We start from the raw sequence: 20,683 nt of genomic DNA on the forward strand, positions 1-20,683 counted from the left end.
GATTTTTGGTGGAAGTGGCAAGCTTAAAAAGCTAATGCCTTAAATTTCAAGATTTCATTATTTATTTCATTTGAAAAGTCTCATTTCAATTGAAATAAACACTTAAAAATGTTTAAAAATCTTTATAACTATAATTTTATCTTCCCCTTACATTGTATTTAAATTTTTTTTGGGTCCAAGAAGTATTTTCCTCTGGGCATCTTTACAATTGATAATTCACAAATGAAATAAATTAATTAATAAATATTTAAAAGTTACTCCATTTTTTCCACTCCAAAATACTAATATCAGTATAATATCCTAATATAGAATGAATTTAAATAATTTATGTTGGCTGCATATTGGTATATACCGGATGTATATATAACTATTATCAAAATTCATATTATATTATATTTTCTACGTTCTTCCACTACTGTATACATTTTAGACATGTCAAATGTTTAGTCCAGCTTGTTTTTTGGACGTTTCAATTGTGCCTCCTCCATCAATGACCATTAATACCATTAAATAATGCTAAATGAAAGTATTTTTTTGCCTAATTAGGTTGTCAACAATTTTACAGACAAATGGTGCATATAAGTGAAATTCTTTCCTTTCTCGGCATCAGTTTGGAACTTATTCGCCCTTGTACAACGAAGGATGTGGCCTTATATATCAACAACCATCCTGAACTTATTAAAATATTGAACGTTATGATAAAAACTGAACATGAAGTGAGGAAGTTTAGGTATTTACAGGTCAGGTATGCTAAATTGAAACGTTTATACCATGCAAGGATAGATGTTGTGCATACTGATAGCTTAATGGATGATATAGCCAAACATGTAGAAGAGAGGAAGAGGATGATTTATGGCAAAAGACAGAATATTGTCAACCAGTTGTACCATAAATTAATTCATAAGGCCATGACTTTATAATTGGAACTAAAACATCAACTTGAAAGGGTATTAATGAGTTCTATGGACAGTGTATTCAATGTTTTGAACTACTCTCTGGGACTATTAACAAATTCTGGACAGTGTGTGCGGTACTTCAAATTACAATAGTAAAAGCATCTTCATCAAGTGTCTACAAGCTCCAAAAGGTAATGACATCGTTGTCTTTCAGTTGTGGAAGTCCTTCACACTGTCGAGTCTATTGGAGTCATTGTAAATTTGAGGAGGCACATTTGGACAGAGCTCATTCTCTCCAAGTAAGTACCAAATTAAGTTTTACTCTCCAAACTGTGGTCAGTTCTAAATAGTGATAGTTATACATAAATTTACTGAAGAACATTAGCATTGTCAAATAAAGATGGTACTACCTACATTTCTTTTACAACCTGTCAGTTTTGTGCAATCCTTGTAGTGAATTTTAGAAGGTACTTTGGTCAGCTTCCCTCAACTTGATTTGGAAATACTTTGAGACATTCTGTATATTAGTTTTGCACGTCGTAGCAGTTGTACCATCATACAGACCTCACATATACTTTCGTCATTATTACAATATCAATTATTGGCTGCTTTATAATTCCTAATTAATACGTAAGTTTTAATTTGTAACAGATTAAGCAGGTTATTAGTTCGGTACGTACTTATTGTAAAAATATTCACAAATTTTACTAATATTTTTACAATATTTTGACCTACCACGTGTCCAGTCAAAAAAACAAACTAAGAATTAATTGCATTTAATTTAATTTCAGATACTCATCCATAATTACTGACCATCATGTCCAAGAAAATCTTTTTACGCCGCAGCCAGGCCCAAACCAACGACATGACGGGCTACACCGAAGTCTTTCGATTCCTCAACATATCACCGGAACTCCTTCGTCCCTATACAATGAAGGACGTGACGAAATTCCTCGAAAGCCAGCCCAAATTGATTAATTCCTTGCAGCTCATGATGAAAGCCGAAAGAGACATGAAAAAGTTTTACGCCCTACAAGGCATCTATAATCAGAAGAAGATGACCAATTTGTCAATGGGTAAGAAGTATTATGATGATGTGATGGAGGGAATGGTGAAACATGTGGAATCCCAGAAGAAGACCATTCACGTGAAGAGGCAGAAGATTAAGAGCTTGATTTATGTCAAGTTTTTGAAATAGTACTAATTTGAACATTGACTTCAACATTATAACTAGATGTGTGTAATTTGTTTTTATTACTTATAGGTTTTATTTAACTTAAGTCACTAAATTTATTTTTTAATAAGAAAAGTTTTACTAAAAGTATAGTTGTGTCAGTAATTAGCTAAAGCATTTAATGTATGATAGTACTACTTGATTTTTAGAGGTGTATACAATTACTTTTATATTAATTTGTCAATGGACTAGTACATAATAATTATGTATTTTTTAACTAATAAAACACCAATTTAACTTATTTGAGTTTTGAATTTTTTGAATCAAGGTTACGTGGGAGTTGCTAGGTTACGTCATTAATCTAGTCTCCATTGGTTGGTTCCTCACAACTGTCAAAAAATATTTTCACATCATTGAAAGACGCACAGCAAAATGGTGACTGAAAGGGAAGTTTATAAACTTCTGGGCATGTCCTTGGATCTCATTCGTCCCTACACAATTAGGGACGTGATGCTATTCCTCGAAAACCGTCTGGACTTGTTTGAAGCCATAGATAACCTGCTAAAAGTTCAAAAGGCAATGAAAAGATTGTATGCCTTGCAATCTGTCTACAATCAGAACAAGGCGATGAAGTTCCAGATTACTGATGAGGTGATGGAGAAACTGGTGAGAGATTTGGAAGTGCAGAAGAGGGCAATTCACATGAAGAGGCAGAAGATTCTGAACACCATTTTCCAGAATTTTTTAAAATAGTTTAGTTTTTATGTCTATATATCACTTGAGTTTAAATCTTGAATAAGGTTATTTGTGATATGTAATTTATTTTTGTATTTATGTGTTAATGGAGTGACTTTAATTAATAAATTGTTATGTGGACTTATTTGAGTTTTTTAATTAAGATTTTATTTTGAAAAATTTCTTCAAAATGATTAGTTACTTAACAACTGTCAAAATACAAAATAGTAATATAATGTTGGCTGACATGGAAGTTTTCCAATTTCTGGAGATATCTATGGAGTTACTTGGGCCCTAAATAATAAAATATTGGTGAAATTTTTCAAGAAACAACATTTAATCCAATCACTTTTTATAATTATGGAATTTGGTTCTTGACTTTTTCTATAATTATGAATATTATTTTATCAATTAATTTTTTACTTTTTAAGGTTTTCCATGTTGATAGATAAAGTTAAATTTGTTTTTTACGTTTTTATTCTAATAAACGAATTGATTAATTGCTGGGTTACGTTACATCACAAACAAGCGTCAAAAAAACAATTTTACATTAACAAAAGATACAAGTAATCAAAATGGTGACTGACATAGAAGTTTTTGAGTTCCTCGGCATATCCATGGAACTCCTTCGGCCCTACACCATAAGGGATGTGATGAAATTTCTTGAAAATCAACCGGACTTGATTCATTCAATTGAGAACATAATACAAGCTGAAAAAGAAATCAAAAGATTATATGCCTTACAGGCTGTCTATAATAGGAAGAAGTCGACGAATTTAGATCTTTCTGATGAGGCCATGGAGAGTATGGTATTTGATTTAGAGTCGCAGAAGAAGTCGATTTATGCGAAGAGGCAGAAGATTCTTCACTACATTTTCCAGAAGTTTTTAAAATAGAGTTTATTTAAGTTTATATGTTAATTTTAATTTTTACTCTTTTATCAGGAATTTGATCCTTGAGCAATTAATAAATTACATATTTGATTAATTTGAGGTTTTCATTTAAGTTTTCAATTTGAAATATTGTCAAAATAGACTGATATATGATTTTTTTAATTGTAATTATTAGAAATTTCAAAGTTATTGACTTTTCAAACAATTTTGTCCACAGTACACAGTTTGAAGCTGAACTATTTAATGGAAAAAGACGGTTACGAGACTCTAAATGATAAAAAATGAAGACGGAAGTGGCTGAGCGCCGCAGTGTCCGTTTCCCACGTGAGAAGCCACCCTCCGTGATCGTGCGTCGTCCCGCCAGCACAAGTGGAGCCCCGCGATCCGAGAAATGGTAATCAGGAGCTTTCTGTGTGCACGGTCGCTGAACACGGGGGAACAGGTGCGTGAATCCACGGCGGATTGCTTCATTTCTACGGTAACCACGACGCCGTACACATTGCCGGTGGTGGTGCCGGTGGCAATTGAATATTATTGGGGTTGAGAGTGGGTTGTGACAATTGTGTGTACTCGAAACAGTGATCGATTCGGAGGGAATCCAGGAGTGGTGAGCTTATTAATCGTCGTTGGTGATCTATCTAGTGAGTCATCGTCAATGTGCTCCAGTAACCAAGACAACCGGCGTATCAAGAGACCGTGGTAAGTACGGTAACTTCCGCGCCACCGAATTTCGTAATGTGCCCGTTGTTTTTGCACTGTGGCGGAAAAATGTTGCGAAACAATGTGTTGGCCAACGTTTCGGGGAAGTTTCGATAGAGATACGCTTTTTTCATGTGGCGGAAATGTTTACATGGTAATGGTATGTTTGTTTGAAACGATTTTTGTACTTGATTGTGGATCGCGTAATTAACATTTAACTAACTTAATTATCTATCAAAATACATATCGTTCATATATTTATTTATATTATATTACTATTTATTACAATTTATTTATCATCATATCATTATATTGTTTAAAAAACATGTTTTAAATATGATATTGACTTATAAAGTTTTAATTATAGTGTGTGACATAAAAAATTCTTTAGTAAAAACAATATCTAAACTTTTTAAAGTATAATCGAATTATAATTAAACACCAATATAAGCTAATATGTTTAGGAACAAAAGTAAAACTAGACATAATAATAATAATAATAATTTTATCTTGGGTTTTAATGTTTTATTTACAAATTTTTGATTTTAACTATATTATTAGAATTTTATATTAGTTATTTTAAAAATACCAAAAAATTTACAAGAATTAAATATTTTAATATTTTTGTTTAATATTTTTTTTATTACTTTTTAATATTGTAATTTTGATACATTTAATTTTAAATACAAAAATCACCAACAATTAATTTGTTAGAATTAAATATTGCTTTTAACATTTGAATTTTTATGTTATTTTGATTTAATTTTGAAGCACTTTACATTTAAATTTAAATACTCAAATCACCAATAAAAATTGTAAGAATTAAATATGTAAACTTACCTTTCAATTTTTTGAATTTAAATATTATTTTTTACTTAGTATTTAACATTTTATTTGTATTTTTAAATTTATATTTTTTATTTAAAAATTATTAAAATTGTCAAAAGAATTTCTAACAATTTAATTTTTAATATTAACTTTTGAGCTTTAATGTTCTTGTTTACAAATTTTTTATATAAATTTTTAAATTCTGAAGTTTATTTGTTTATTATTTGATTTCAATTCCACATAAACTTAAATTCAAAGATCATCAAACAAAATTTACAAGAATTCAAGGTTTAACTTTAATTTTATATACTAACATCACCAATAAAATTTGTAAGAATTAAATTATTAAACTTATCTTTCAATTTTTGAAATTAGACATTATTTTTTACTTAGTATTTAACATTTTATTTGTATTTTTTAATTTATATTTATATTTTTTATATAAATTATTAAATTTCTCAACAAAATTTCTAACAATTCAATTTTTAATGTTAATTTATAGGCTTTAATGTTTTTGTTTACAATTTTTTACATAAATTATTGAATTTTAAAATTAATTTGTTTATTATTTGATTTCTATTCCACATAAACTTAAATTCAAAGATCACTAAACAAAATTTACAAGAATTAAATGGTTAAATTTAATTTTAAACACTAAAATCACCAATAAAATTTGTAAGAATTAAAATTTAAAGTTACCTTTCAACCTAAATTTAAATATTATTTTTTATTTAGTATTTAATAATTAAAATTTATATTTATATTTTTATATAAAATTATTAAAATTTTTAACAGAATTTCTAACAATTCAATGTTTAATATTATTTAATGTTATTGTTTATAAATTTTTGTATATAACTTCTTAAAATTTGAAATTTATATGTTTATTATTTGATTTCTATTTCACATCAACTTCAATTCAAGGTTTAACTTCTCAATACATCATTTTAGTTTTATTAGTTTTTAAAATTAGAATTTCCAATTTTAAAGCACTTAAAATTTACATTTAAATTTAAAACACTAAAATCACCAATAAAATTTGTTGGAAACTTACCTTGAATTTAAATATTATTTCTTACTTAGTATTAAATTTTAACAATTAAAATTTATATTTGTATTATTTATATAAATTATTAAAAGTGTATTATTATTATTATTAATATTTACATATATTAATTTTAAATATAAAAATCACCAATAAAATTTGTAAGAATTAAATATTTAAAAACTTTTATCTTTGAAATAATATTTATATATATAATAATAAATTTTTATTTATATTTATATATATTTTTTTATTTATAATTTTTTCTTGCAAAATATTACAAAAATTGTAAAATCCAATTAAATAAAATCTCAGATCAAAAATTAAATTTATTAAATAAATAATGAAATTTTACAGTAAGAATCATTTTCTGAGTCACTTCTTGTGCCTTTATAATTTATGTTAACTTGAATTAGGATTACTGTACTTGAAAAATTTTCTACAACAATTATACCGCTAATTTATCCAAAATAATATGTACCAACAGAATATCTGAACCAATTTTTATTTAAACCATAAACAAACATTTCAATTATAATATCTTTATTGCGGTCAGTATTTTGATAATAACAATAATAGTCGTTGATGTGGTTTAAAATGTAGGTTAGCCCAAGTACTCAGCAACAATAAGACAAAGCTGTTTTGTGGTTAAACACCACATGCATCAACACCGAAAGGAATGTTATAAATAGTAAAACACAGCTGCATATCCGTTATGCATCACCTTCGATCTGATGCAGACTGCAAATTAAATGGATTTCATAATTAAGTTTCTCTTAAAATTTCCATTAATTGACGGCCTTTCCTATTTCTCAACTCCCAATCGATGAATGGAATCGATTTTTTCGACCGTAAGTGTGCTAGTCAAAATCGTAGCAGTACTTTCGCACCATCGTCGTGCTTTCCACGCACACATGTGCTGCGAAGTGAAGGCGCACGAATTTTTTCGAGAGAATGGTGAAAATTCATTTACGGTGTCACGATATTTTTTTTATTAATCGTGCACAGATAGCAGATTCACACCGATTTCATTTTGGGCCAATTAGACCCAACAATGCTGTACCCATATAAACAAAAAATGCCATTAACATAATTGTGTGGCCGGTGTTAATTGGAATTATTGTTTTAATTAAAGTTGGTGCGTATCATCGTTAAAATTCTATTGCCAAAGAATTGGGACAGGCCCACAAAAATTTTGAATGCATTTATTGTTTTAATTTTAATTATGCATTCCATTATTGAAATTTTATTGGCAAAAATTAGATCACTTATTTTTTTAAGTAATTATTATAATTTTACTGCCAAATTATCTCTTCTTATCTAATTATTATTCATTGTTTTTGTATTTAAACAGTTAAAGCAATATTAACCTTTAAAGTCATTAAACTTCCATGAATCAATTACTAGAAAGAGGCTTCATTCAATGAATTTCATCAAAATGGATTCCACCTTCTTGTCCACGAGGTAAATGAGCCTTCTAATGATTGTACATCAAAAAATGGGTCAATTAAGATAATTGTCACAGATGTGAATAATGGGTTGAAGCTGGTAGGTCTGGTGGTTCAATACTTAAACGATTTCAAACCAAGAAAGATCTTAGTAACTTCAAATAAGCTTCAAAATATTAAACGTGAAGTTCTAGCTCATCCACCAAGTAGTTCTGATACCTCTCCATATGTCTATTATTTATTTTGCCCATTTTTTACTTAAAACAGTGTTGCAGAAAAGGTTGAAGGTCGGGTGCATCTTCTTCTTCAGTTACAGATTCAGTTAGTTACTTAAATTCCTTTCTTGTATACAAGACAAATGTACCTTTTTAAGATTGTAATGTTACATATATCTAAAAATGTCTTAATTATGATAATTGTCTCCAATCTGGACAATGGGTTGAAGCTGGTAGACCTCCTGGATCAACACTTACACTATTTTAAACAAAGAAGGATTTTAATATCTTAAAAGAAGCTTCAAAAAGTTCTACCACATAAACCAAGTAGTTCTTCGTGTGTCTATTATTTATTTTGCCCATTTACTTAGTAAACTGTTGAAGAGTAGGTTGAAGGTCAGATGTAGTATCTCCTTCTTCAGTTGCAAAGCCAGTTAGTTAATTAAATGATTATGTAATTGGCAATTTTATATTTTCACTAAAGTAGTACCTCTCTGAAAGGTATTAAACCTTCAGTGAACAATAGACAAACAGAATTTGCATTTTGCCAGTCTTTAATATCATTTTAAACTTCTTCATGATAAATACCCAAAGTGTGAACGTGTAATTTAGTAATTTTTATTTCAAATAGACTTCCTCTATTACTAATGGATGGAACAATGGTGAAAATGTTGATATTATCGTTTGCGAATTGCAAAATTTTTTAATTATTTGTCACGCTGCTAATTCGAAATAATGAGACCTAAACAACTCCTGTAATCCGCTAAATTACGTTTCGAAATGTCTATTTTGAATAGCTAACATTTAACGAAATGATCAAATATTGTTCTTGTTACAATTAACTGTAAACTGTTGATAATTAAAATCATTATTTTTCCAATTGAGTCGAACAGGAGGAAGTAATTTCCATTATTTCTTTAACAAAAACCCACTTCACTTTTACTATTATTAAATCAATCAATTCACCGTAAATACCACCAGTAGATGGTTCAGTTCTAGAGCATAGCCTAGTTAAATCAAACCAAATAACCAATAATAATCAACATTATATAAAATCGTCCACAATTTATGCGCTTTCCCATAAATAAAACTGAACCGTAATGATAGATTTATGGCTAATCTGCATCTGTCGATTTCATTCATCGTTTTGATCTTTTTCAGATGTCCATCCGAGGATGGAAAAGTGGCACGACGCCTACATAAGTGCCCTGTGGGCATTTACGTTGATTTTCCACTGCTCTTTAACTGCAGGTAAGAAACTACTATAAATTCTATCAATTATTAAATTCTATAATTGGGGGAATCCCTAATTCAATTGTTAGCCATGCCCCCTAGCGGAAGTTTTAGAAACCTACAAGTATTATGAACATTTTTTTTAATTAAATTACTTTAATAACTGTCATTACATCATCTCTTCCCAATAACCAACACCAACTTGGTTTCTGCCGTTAACCACAGGAAGCCAAACGGACTATAACAGCCCAATCAATTTCGAACCGCCATCTTGTAAAATCAGCGACCGACAAGCCCAAAAATCGATTAAGTTTCCATTTCGTACGCACGTCCCTGGCGGTACACGAGCCTCGAACCCAACAACAACAACAAAAGACAGGTGAAGTGGACTTAGCGGTGCGGAAGATGCTCAAGACACCGTGGTTCCTCCTTCCTCTGTCTCACCGTTCGACGTCGATTTATGCCTGTGTTTTACCGGTCACTAAATCCACGGAGATTTCGCCGAATCGAATTTTAATGGGGATGGGTGCTAATTCGTTGGCATGTCAAGGTGATCGTTGCTGAACAATGCTGGAATCTTTTTTTTCAATCGGGTTTCGACCAACGTTTATCTGATGCTGTGTTACGCCTCTGATGTTACCGTGCTCATTCTTCTGAGGCATGATATCATTTCTTTATTTGCCTCCATACTCTAGTTGGTACGATTTAAATTTCATTAAAAATTAACAGTAGTACTGTTAGGTACTTAATTGGTGTTTTGAAAAAACTTATTTACATATATTTACGTTGTAATAATATATTTTTTAAGACCAAAACTAATTTACCAATGAATTTTCACTGGTGTTAATGGACAGAAGAAAATCATTAATATTTTACTAGGTACCAAAAAATTTGGCACCAAATATAGTAGAAAGCTGGGCTAAATTAACACCTACACTTTAGTACTTAAAATAAGTAATCATTTACATAGATTTTATATTCAGAAGACAATTTAAATAATAAACAATTCATTGTATATTTTATAATATTTAGTACATACTACAATAAGTTATACTTCACAATTAATGAAAACAATTTCACTTACAATTAACAATAATACAAGTGTAAATTGTAACAACACAGTATTTATTAAAAAATATTAAAATCGGATCACTGCTCGTGATAATTAAAATTTATATCTTTCCGTTTTGTTTTCCTCTCCATCCTAGAAAGTTCTCACTAAACAAACTCAAGTAATTGGGCCACTCATTTGCAATTTATATTTACTATTTCGCACAAAATCGAACAAGAAATTGTCAATAGACACGTTGCATGTTCAGGTGCCCCACTTTTATGCACCTTGGGTTATTAGGATAGAACAGTTTTTTTTATGTAAACGATATGCAATAATTTATCATGCGAGGTTTTATTATGAAAAAAATTGTTTGGCACGTCAACAGTTTAAAGTGATGGAGAGAGTTCTTGGGCACGATATTTAAATTGTTTAATAGTGCTATTTACATATGACATATGTATATTTTCTATTGTTCCTTCCATTAATTTAATGTAGGTAATAATAAGGCTTACATCAAATTTTATATGCAGTAAATTTCTTTATTAACAAAGGGTAATAACTAATAGCAATTTAGTTGCACAGATTTTAGACAATTAAAAACACAATTTCGTCCATTAATTATGGAGATTTGTTAAATTATTATGAGGTTAACCTTAATCAATACTTCCTGGCTTCACATTTTTTGATTTTCTTGAGCAAGGAAGTATTCAATTAGTTTGGTTATAAGTTATTAGACAGGAAACAGATACAAGTCCAGTGCCAATAATTTACTATTTATTTCAGCCTTAACAGACAACAGATGCTACTTAGAAAATGGAGCGTCATCCGAAAGCTTCTTCGTCTCGGAAGACCTCCCGGTGGGCGCCAACATCGGCCAGATCCGGGTGCACGGTGACCCCCGTCCCGGAGGCACCATAGCCCTGCACCTCAAGGAAACCGACAGCCCCGTGGCCATCTCCCCGGGCACCAAGAACATAACCCTGCGACGCCAGCTGGACAAGGAAGGCATCGACGGCCCGTCCTCCGTCTACATCAACCTGATATGCGAGAGGCTCCACACCGTGGACCCGGGCTTCGTGATTCCGGTGAACATACGTGTGACGGACGCCAACGACAACTCCCCCGTGTTCATAAACGCGCCCTACGTCCTGAACATATCCGAGGTGACGGTGGTGGGCACGAGGGTGTTGCAGGGGGTGCACGCCATCGACAACGACCAGCAGGGGCCGTTCTCGAGTGTGCGGTACTCCGTGTTGCCCGGACCGCACGCCGACTTTTTTGAGTTCGAGAACGAGCTCGAAGGCACGTTGGTGCTCAAAAAACCTCTGGACTACGAAACCCTGAGGACGTTCGACGTCAACATCCGGGCCCAGGACCACGGGGAGCCGCCCAGGAAAACGGACACGGTGCTGTCGGTGAACGTCATAGATGCGGACGACCAGAACCCCAGATTCCTGGACGACAGGTACACCGCCACCATACAAGATCCGGCCAAAAAAGGTACTGTCATCAATGTTAAGCCGAGGGATATTAAGGCGGTGGACCAGGACCTGGGTATTAACTCCCCGGTGTTTTACACCTTCAACGGGATTGGCCAGGATTACACCTATTTCAAGCTCAACAGGAACTCGGCGAAGATAATCCTTTCCAAGGACTTAACCGAGGGTGACCTACAGCATCCAGCCACACTGGTAATTCGTGCCACCCAACAGGATAACCCTGATAGGTACGCCTTGGCCACACTAACAGTGACCAAAGTTACCATCAACGGCATCAAGTTTTTGCACAGTGTGTTTTACGTGAAAGCTTCGGAAGCTTTGCAAATCGGTTCGGTCATAGCCACGTTGTCAAACAACAGACCCGGTGAAGACTTAAGGTATTTTGTGTCCGACCAGAACATCTTAAAGACCTTTGCCCTCAACACCAAGGGGGAGATTTCTTTAAAGAAAAAACTGGACTATGAAGAAAGGACTGAGTACTACTTCAAAGTGTTTGCTACAGATGGAATCACTGTAAGTAGCCCCTTAAATAAATTTTCAAGAGCTCAATTTATTGTTATTCCAATGGCCACAGCATAAATATAGTATATATAGATGCGGGTAACGGAATATCGGTTCCCATTCGTTTGCGTCCTAGACAGTTATGTACGCCATACTGAAATCATTCAATTGGAATTGCATATGTTATTTAGTAATTTAGTTTAGTCTAGTGAACGGGCATATCGATTTTAATTACAATATAGTGGTCGAGTAAGTCCTGAGAATTAGACCTGCAAGCTTGAGTTCACTTTTAAATTTGATTATGTTTTTATATTATATTTACAGTTACATTAATTTTATTATTAAAATTATATTTACAGATAAATAATAAGAGAATGATTAATATTAGATAAAATGACTTAAACAAATTATTAAATTATCAAGATCATTTGTCTATCAAAAATTTTATCTAAAATCATATTTTGATAATTTAAATTAATTAAAGTGATTGTGAGTAACCTTAATTTTGGGGGAAGTCCCTAAAAATTATTGTTAACCAATTGAACTATACTCCCCTAGCGGTAATTTTAGAAACTTACAAATATTTTTTCTGTTTTTCGGAGCCATAAATAATAGTTTATATTCTTTTGGATTTAAATTAAACAAATTCATGTATTTAAATATGTTTTTGTCATTTTTCAGAACGACTCCAGCGTGGTGAACATAACAGTCGAGGACGTCAACGAGTGGGAGCCGCGGTTCCGCTACCCGCACTACGAGTTCTACGTAACGGGTCAGCCGAACGAGCTGATCGGCCGCATCGAAGCCGCCGACGGCGACAAGAGCGACAGGCTCACCCTCAGCCTCACCGGCATCAACGCCACCTCCTTCTTCATCACCCCGTCCGGGGAACTGCGATTGCGCGAGGCCAAGGACTACAGGGGGATCGCCAATTTGGCGGTCACCGCCACAGATTCAGGCACGCCGCCCAAAAAGAGCAGCGTGCCCGTCACGGTGCACTTTCCGGAGGCCGGAGATGCGGCCGGAATCGTGGCCAGCAGGGGGACTGGGGGAAGTCCCCTGCTTTTGGCCGGTTTGGGGGCCGTTTTGTTGATACTGGCTTTTGTCATTGCTTTATTAATTGCCTATATTTGCAAAGCGTAAGTACACTTATCAGTTCATTAATATTAAATTATAAATAAAGGAAACAATGACAATATAAGTAGAAAACTAAGAAATAATCATAATACAATAAGTTATCTTGTTATTAATTAATATTAAATTAAGACTACAGATTACAATTTTATATGTATGCATTAAGTAATAAACTGTTTGTTTAATACATTTATAATTTATTTAAACCAACCACAATATGATTTTAATACTAATAATATCTACATCAGGTTGGATCTAAGACCAATTATGTTTATTTTATGATTGGAAAGTCTGTTAAATAAATAAAAAATCCGCTGGTAATTAATATTTACAGCTAAACTATTAATAAAAGCCGTTTCGCTTCCTTTTTGATTATTAATGCGTAAAATCAATGTAAGGATATAACAATTTATACGGTAACAGTTTCCAACTGCAGAAAAACGCATTGTTCTTCAACGATCCCATCCCACATAAATTAAGATAATAGAAACAACACGCGAAACACACACACACAAAATCATTCAGTTCCTCGTCTTACAGAAAACGATATCCGGGCCAGGAGTTGCAAAACTCTCCGACGGAGAAATCAGGTGGAAACCTGGGGCCAAGGAAAGTGAGCAACCCGATGTTCGGAGACGAGAGGGTGGCCTCACCTACGGCTTCCGCCATGGGCGGCATTCCCAGTGAGCTTAAGTCACGATTGCCCAGTCCCAAAGTCCATCCGGCTCCTCAGCCTCCCATGTGGCCGCATTCCGCTTCCTCCACCAGGGTGAAGAAGCTTAGTTGGGGGGACGACAAGGTAAACTAATTGTTGGTTGTCCACAGTTTCATTATTAACCTGATTTAGTTTTTGCAGACTGACTCGGAGAGTACCGAAACGATTAACAACATCGACACCACACCAAAGATTTTAGATAACAGCAATTTAACTGTTTATTTTTAAAACTCTGTTAGTCTAGAGTTTGGTTTTCTTATATATATTTCTATTTAATAACTGTTTACTCATACATTGTTTTAACAGTGCAATGCTTTAAATGAATATACAAATAGATTTTAGTTTTGTTATAAATATTTTTAATAAAATAATATTAAACAATTGGGTTTTCTTAAAATCTAAAACAAATATAATAAATAAATATCCAACAATAAATACGTAGTATAAATATAAATCTTAATTAATTAAAACTCATCCAGTATCTTCTTATTCCTTCCCAGTCTCCGAATCTCGTTGCTGGTTGTGTTATCTGGTAACTCACAGATGATACTGTATCTGATGGAACAGTCAGTACCTCTGTACGAATATGATCTTAGGGAAGGATCGTAAGCTAATCGTAGACACCTTCCATCACCCAAAATGTTAGCTGAAGGATTCTTCTTGTTCTGAGAACCAGGCGCAGTTACAGGACGTGCACTGTTACTCCAAATCCAAAGGAGACCAGGATTGAGACCTCCTGTCCAAAAGTCTTTGCCTACAATTACAACATTTAGTACTTCTTACAAAGTTAAGGGACGAAAGTTACCTCTTAAGTACTCGTTGGTTTGAATAAAGGCGATGACATCCTGGTTCTCCTCTATAGTTTCCATTTCAGCCAGTACTGCCCCTTGCTTTTTACAGTACTTGTTCGCCGCTTTCCAGTCGTACTCCCTGCCAGCAACGCTGGAGAACAAGTAGCAGTTGGGTCCCACCCTCGTGAAATTTGCGGTGCATGGCTCAACTTAAAAGGATGAACGTAAAAACATTGAAGATCATTAAAATTAATTGTGGTACCTTGTTGATCGATTCTGTTTCCGGCCATCACGAAGTAGAGCATCTCTTCGACTCTTCTCAGGCGTTTTTCCATGAAATCAGTACGGTAAACCAATTTTTCAATTGCACCAAGTAAGTATAGATCAGTTTCTGAGATCGGTCGACCGGATGGTTTTGGCTTGTAATTATTATAATTGGTTCCTCCATTGACGATTTTACCTGGGCTTATTTTGCTCTCCTTTTCGTCGTTCGATGCGTTGTCGATTTTATCCTCCAAGACAAAAGTTGGTTGGTGGAGAGGTATTTGTAATACCCGTCCAGTTCTTGAAACAAATTTAATGACTTAATTAACTAGAGTGAATTGAACTTATTATTCAAGATATGTTGTATGAAATTTCACTTTTAGACGCCCACATATAGTTGACTTAAAACAAAACTTTCTAAAGAAAAATCATACCTTTTAGGCTGGGTGGCCCAATCCTCCAACAAAGGACCCCAGATGCCATCCTCTTCAGTCCAAATTGCGGGGTTGGTTTCGATTTTTCTTGAACTACTGACGTTGGCGTAGATGGCAAATCCATAGCGACAATAAAAGATACACACGAGTGCGACGCTCACAAGGATCCGTACCATGGCACACTTTGCAATAACCGGATGATGTGAATGGGTAGACGCCGAGTGAATGAATGATTTGTCAGAACTGTTTCGAAGACTCTCTCTTTTAGTCGCGATTTCGGGAATCGGTTTCACCTTCGGCCCCGCATCATTTAGATGACAAATTCGCAAATACAATTTCAAAGATATATATCTATAAAACTGTCATTCGTTTAATTCCTTCATTTTTACTCAATTATATAATGTTTACCTATAGATTTTAATGAATGGCTATTGTTAAAACCTTTTAAAACGTATTTAAGCTTCATAACTATGTTCATTCACCTTGTGACCTACTAATTAATAAATTGTATTGGTTTTTCCTTCGTGACGACTTCTTCGAAGTTTCACTTTCAATATTTATTTTACGTGCTCATAATGCGCAATTGTGTTTGACGAAAGGCTTTCGTAACTTTGTTATTGAACAGTTCAGGATAATTTTTAATGAAGATCACAAAAAAAGTTATGTTTTTTTGTGTTCTACTTTCTTGAATTTAATTTACATATTAGGTATTCCGGTACATGAATAATTTATAAAAGAAATTTGTTTATAACATCTCTATTGTTAAAAAACAAACCATAAAAATATATATTTGAAAACAAAAAATTTAAAAAATTTAGAGAAGTTTGAATTTTTTAGTCCCTCAGAAATTTGATTAAAAATTTAAGTATTTTCGTTCCAAATATTAATTGTAAAACATGTCTTCATGTTTGAAAAAATAAAGCAAGTTATACTTCTAATTTATATTTTATTGTTAAATATCTATAAAAAATATCATTTTTATATAATAATAATTTCTGACTAGTAAAGCCAAATAACGTATAACATTTTTTGATGGCAAATTAAATGGTGCTGAGCTGGCTAAATTCCTTCAGCGTACCGAGATCCCTTATAAGCAGCTGAAGCGTCTGCTTAGTCTTAACATTATCCGGATCATCTTCTAATTCCATTCCAGCTTCCAATGTATCAACAATTTTTTCCAACTCATCTATCCGTTCTTCAGTCAGCGATTCAATGTGGGCAATGTGATCTAGAAGGTTCAACTTGCAGTCCATCGAATCCACGGTGGCTTCAGCTTTTGGTATAATTGGGGCGTTGTTATCCATCAATGAGTTCATGTTGGATAAGTCCTTGCCAGCCTTTAAAATCATCATAAGCATGGAGTCATTTCGGTCGTTTTGAGCATCAGTTTTGTCGACTTCAGTTTCGTTTTTAACATACTGGTGATCGTCGTTTTCTGGTTGAACCGTAGTTTCTTCCTTGAGTTCTTGTTTGACGTCCAACTTTTCTGGTAAAGGTTGTTTCTCCCATGGTTTTGACCATAGGTATAATTTTGGGTGGTTTTTAGCTCTGCAACAAATAAAAATTACACTGCACACACGAAACATATTGTAAAAATTGTACATACTCAGCGATTTTTAATTTAATGCTGGTGCTGTTTAGAAACTCTTTCAACTCAACTATGGCTCCTGAAACGTCATGTAGTTGTTTCAGTTTTGAAAACCTGGTTTTGAGTTCTTCCTCGTCTTTGCTGTGATAGCTGCCAGTTGGTAGAACTCCATGCTTGAGCCAGTCTTGGTCGTGGAAGTACTTTTTCGAAGCCCGCTCCCTTAAGGGATTTTGGCAAATATAACAGATATATTTTTCAGGCACTTGACTTTCTTTTTCGATATTGTTGCAGTAGGCGTGTTGCCAACACAGACACAGCTCGCACTGTATCATCAGTCCGTCTTCTTCAGTAATTCCACAAGTGCAATTAATGATTTCTTCCTGTTTCATTCTAACTATCTTAATGACTTCACCACCTTCAATAATAATATTGTTAGGGGGTTGAACTGGGTTAGGTGTTAATATTTGTTGAGTGGGATGTTGAGGTGTGGATAGTGAGGCGGTGTCAGGTGGAGGAATTTGAGGATTACCTTTGACGATCTCCCTGTTCTCCGAGATTCCCTGTTTTCGTTTAAGCAATTTCTTTCCAGCATCATCGACCTTATTATCACTTGCCGGCCGTACTGGAAGTAATGTTTTTATGCCAACAGGAGGCCTTGCAGAACAGAGAGATTTCAAATTCAGATCGTCACGTTTGGGCATCGCTTCCGAATCACTTAACAGATCGCGTAGCTTTACGTCCGGATACATGTTGGCCGGTAATCCGGAAGGTAACGGCTGAATTGACTCAGGTTCCTTCTTGTCGAACGGATTGCTGGCCAATAGTTTTATGATTTCCGCATCTTTGGCCTTGGGCAAGGGAGATTCGCATTTGATTTCCGGTTCTACGGTCGGAGACTGAGGCAATTTGGCCACCTTCGGCGTGACTGATTTCGTTGCGGCTCTGGACGGCGGCGGTTTCGTCGGACCGGGGGACTTCTCCAAGTTCTCGCCCACCGTTCGGGCGTAGGCCAGGTCGGCAACGTTGGGAGTTGAGTCTAGATATTTCGTATATTCTTTGTGGTAGTGTTTTACGTGCATCTGGGCCAGGTTTTCCTTGCGGAAGTTCTTTCCACATCCTTCAATTGGGCATTTGTAAGCATCGTTTACAAATATTATCTTTAAAGCATTGGAGTTATCTGGAATTAACAAAAATGTTTTAATGGCTGTAAAATTATGAACCAATTTTCTCACCTCCTTTACCAGTGTCTTCACTCTGAGATTCTTGGGAAGTTTGGTCCTCTACCTCAGGAACAGGAGGAAGGACAGGCGGTTTTTTCTCAGCGGGAATCGATTTCCTCTGTCTCTGTCTGTGCAGACTAAAATCGAACATAGTTTCATGCAGCTCATACTCGGGATGATTCTCTAAATATGTTTTTATTTCAGATTTAGTGCGAAATCGTTTGCCATCAGGACTGTAAATAAAACAATTTTATGTAATGGTTGATTAGGTATCAATAAGTGATTATTACCCAACAATTATAGTGTCCCATTTTCCTGCGGACGTGCCGTGAATCCTCTGCACCAAGTGCTTCACCCATCCTTCAGGCAGTTTGGGATCTGCTACTATAACTGAACTGCGTTGTCCATCATGTGTTTCAATCATTGCGTCTACACCAACTGGTCGTCCATTTTCCCAACTACAAAAAGTCTTTATCATCCCAAAAATCAATTTTTGAATAAAACACTTACGTAGGTACCCAAAAGGTCTCTTCTTCAGGTACTGCAGGTGCAGCTGAAACTATGGTGCATGGCTTAGCTCTGTCAGTATTGGAATTTGAAACCTTTACTCTCTTATTGAAAAGAGCAGCCACATTTAGCTTCCTCTTTTTGTCTCTTCGATCCTGCTTAGAACTTTGAATGGGATCGAAAAGAGGTGATGATTGTATTGCTTTGCCTTGAGCTTTGGTCATTCTGTGGCCTTTTAATGTTTTCATATACCCATCATCAAACAACACCTCATACACATCTACAAAATAAATAAATGTACTCACATCACTGCTTTATCTTATCACACAATGAAATGTAATTAGTTGATTAAATGCAAACAAATGGATCAATATAATTAGACATATATTTTAAGTTAAATGAATAACAAGACACAGGTTTTATATTATATGGACTTGCCATTTCCAACAATTTTTGTGACTGTAGCAGGAAATTTTCTGCTATCACTCCAAGCTGCAGAACACCGTTCTCCAACTGCAAACTCTTCTGCTACAGTTTTTTTACCTGGTGGTTGAAGGGGTCTCAATCTGGGGCTGTCCATACAAATCCATTCATCAAACTTGCTTGAGAACTTCTCAAAATGAATCAACACTTCATTTTCTTCATAGTCGACTTCAACTATACGTGCTGGGTACCAAATATTATTAAAATCTAGAGCTTCCAGCTTAGAGTCTATAGAAAAGTTTATTCCTGAGGCTGAAGTGCATTTGACTTTCTCATCTTCCTTCTTTTCCTCAGCACTTTTGTCCTCAACTTTAATTTCATTGTCTGGGATTAATTTATTTTCATCAGTCTGGTCCTCATTAGTAGTAGTATCGACCTCCATGGGCTCTGAAGCGTGCATGGGCGATTCATCCGAAGACTCAGGCTCATTTTTAATTTCAGTCGGCTCAAAATTAATTTTTTCAGCTGGTTCCAGCTTAATCTGGTCGCCTGTCTTTATTGGTTCCTTTGCGGATTCCACTTGACCGTCTGGTTTCTCTATTTTAACCTTAATCGCTTCCAATTTAGATTTATCCCAAGGGAAAACACTAGGCAATACACCTTGTCGTAGCATGTACTTTTTCCCTTTGAAATTGCAAAAGTCGGCGCGCAGGAAGTGTCGCGAGCACACGTAGATGACTTTCACGTTTTTCTTGTCATTGGAGATGCGGCACAGGGAGAACCACTTCGGCCGTATGTCCGAATGGATGGGAACCTTGTGAAACGTTACGCCAGCATCCTCCGATCTGCCGGAATCTGAAAAACAACTCTCCACGCTGCATTTTCTGCCCATGTTCGGAGTTGTCCGACGTCACCTATTAGACGAGGTGTCCTGATGGATATCAATGGTAACGCTACAAATGTTTTCGGAACTGTTTTATTTCATTTCCTCAAGCCGAAACTGAACAATGTTGACATTATAAAAGTTAGGAAACTTGACGAATCTAAAAATTCAATGTGCAAATTTTAAATTTAGTTAATACAGAAGTTAATATTACTATGAATTGATTATAATTTCTGTATTTAGGCAATTTTAACAATAACTTGAGTTTTTATGAGGCTATTTCTGTTTTAATTCTGCTGTGTTTACATGTGATAATAATAGTATATAATGTTGGCAGTACGAAATAATAACATAACCTATGAAACAGTCATCAGTTTGGCTCATAGAATGTAAACATTGCTAATTATCAAAGTTATTTATATCGTTAGGAACATCAACAGAAGCTTCATAAATAAGCAATTCATTTATTTTAACGGCAAAGTAAACGAGTATAAAAAAATACAC

At 34.3% G+C, this 20,683-nt stretch overlaps 4 protein-coding genes across 9 annotated transcripts; 2 read left to right on the plus strand and 2 right to left on the minus strand.

The window, feature by feature from the left end:
• Positions 1-452: 452 nt before the first annotated feature.
• Positions 453-2,371, plus strand: LOC109598341 (uncharacterized). Of its 2 annotated transcripts, none has more exons than XM_020014234.2 (2): positions 453-1,195; positions 1,688-2,371. In XM_020014234.2, exon 2 carries the CDS (start codon positions 1,714-1,716, stop codon positions 2,092-2,094), a length of 381 nt encoding a protein of 126 aa, XP_019869793.1. In that variant the 5' UTR covers positions 453-1,195; positions 1,688-1,713; the 3' UTR covers positions 2,095-2,371. The 2 variants fall into 2 exon arrangements, with proteins under 2 accessions (XP_019869793.1, XP_019869792.1); XM_020014233.2 differs by lacking the exon at positions 453-1,195 and adding an exon at positions 1,382-1,526.
• Positions 2,372-3,964: 1,593 nt separating this feature from the next.
• LOC109598327 (protocadherin Fat 3) lies at positions 3,965-14,371 on the plus strand. Of its 2 annotated transcripts, none has more exons than XM_020014211.2 (6): positions 3,965-4,397; positions 9,095-9,184; positions 11,004-12,232; positions 12,902-13,359; positions 13,895-14,153; positions 14,202-14,371. In XM_020014211.2, exons 2-6 carry the CDS (start codon positions 9,109-9,111, stop codon positions 14,295-14,297), a joined length of 2,118 nt encoding a protein of 705 aa, XP_019869770.2. In that variant the 5' UTR covers positions 3,965-4,397; positions 9,095-9,108; the 3' UTR covers positions 14,298-14,371. The 2 variants fall into 2 exon arrangements, with proteins under 2 accessions (XP_019869770.2, XP_049822216.1); XM_049966259.1 differs by having other exon boundaries at positions 14,211-14,371.
• A 110-nt stretch (positions 14,372-14,481) lies between these two features.
• On the minus strand, positions 14,482-15,769 carry LOC109598351 (uncharacterized). Its single transcript, XM_020014244.2, has 4 exons — positions 15,559-15,769; positions 15,123-15,424; positions 14,875-15,069; positions 14,482-14,823 (listed from the first exon to the last, which is right to left on the minus strand). Exons 1-4 carry the CDS (start codon positions 15,732-15,734, stop codon positions 14,534-14,536), a joined length of 963 nt encoding a protein of 320 aa, XP_019869803.2. The 5' UTR covers positions 15,735-15,769; the 3' UTR covers positions 14,482-14,533.
• A 715-nt stretch (positions 15,770-16,484) lies between these two features.
• On the minus strand, positions 16,485-20,680 carry LOC109598375 (PHD finger protein 20). 4 transcript variants are annotated; one of them, XM_020014269.2, is made up of 8 exons: positions 20,486-20,680; positions 19,312-20,339; positions 18,877-19,153; positions 18,657-18,824; positions 18,379-18,599; positions 17,676-18,323; positions 17,165-17,561; positions 16,485-17,106 (listed from the first exon to the last, which is right to left on the minus strand). In XM_020014269.2, the coding sequence occupies exons 2-8, from the start codon at positions 20,186-20,188 to the stop codon at positions 16,599-16,601; spliced, it is 3,096 nt and encodes a 1,031-aa protein (XP_019869828.1). In that variant the 5' UTR covers positions 20,189-20,339; positions 20,486-20,680; the 3' UTR covers positions 16,485-16,598. The 4 variants fall into 4 exon arrangements, with proteins under 4 accessions (XP_019869828.1, XP_049822169.1, XP_049822167.1 ...); XM_049966212.1 differs by having other exon boundaries at positions 17,165-18,323; positions 19,417-20,339; XM_049966210.1 differs by having other exon boundaries at positions 17,165-18,323.
• Positions 20,681-20,683: the final 3 nt, after the last annotated feature.

This window comes from Aethina tumida, chromosome 4 (genome assembly GCF_024364675.1).
Source record: "Aethina tumida isolate Nest 87 chromosome 4, icAetTumi1.1, whole genome shotgun sequence".
Lineage (NCBI taxonomy): Eukaryota > Metazoa > Arthropoda > Insecta > Coleoptera > Nitidulidae > Aethina > Aethina tumida.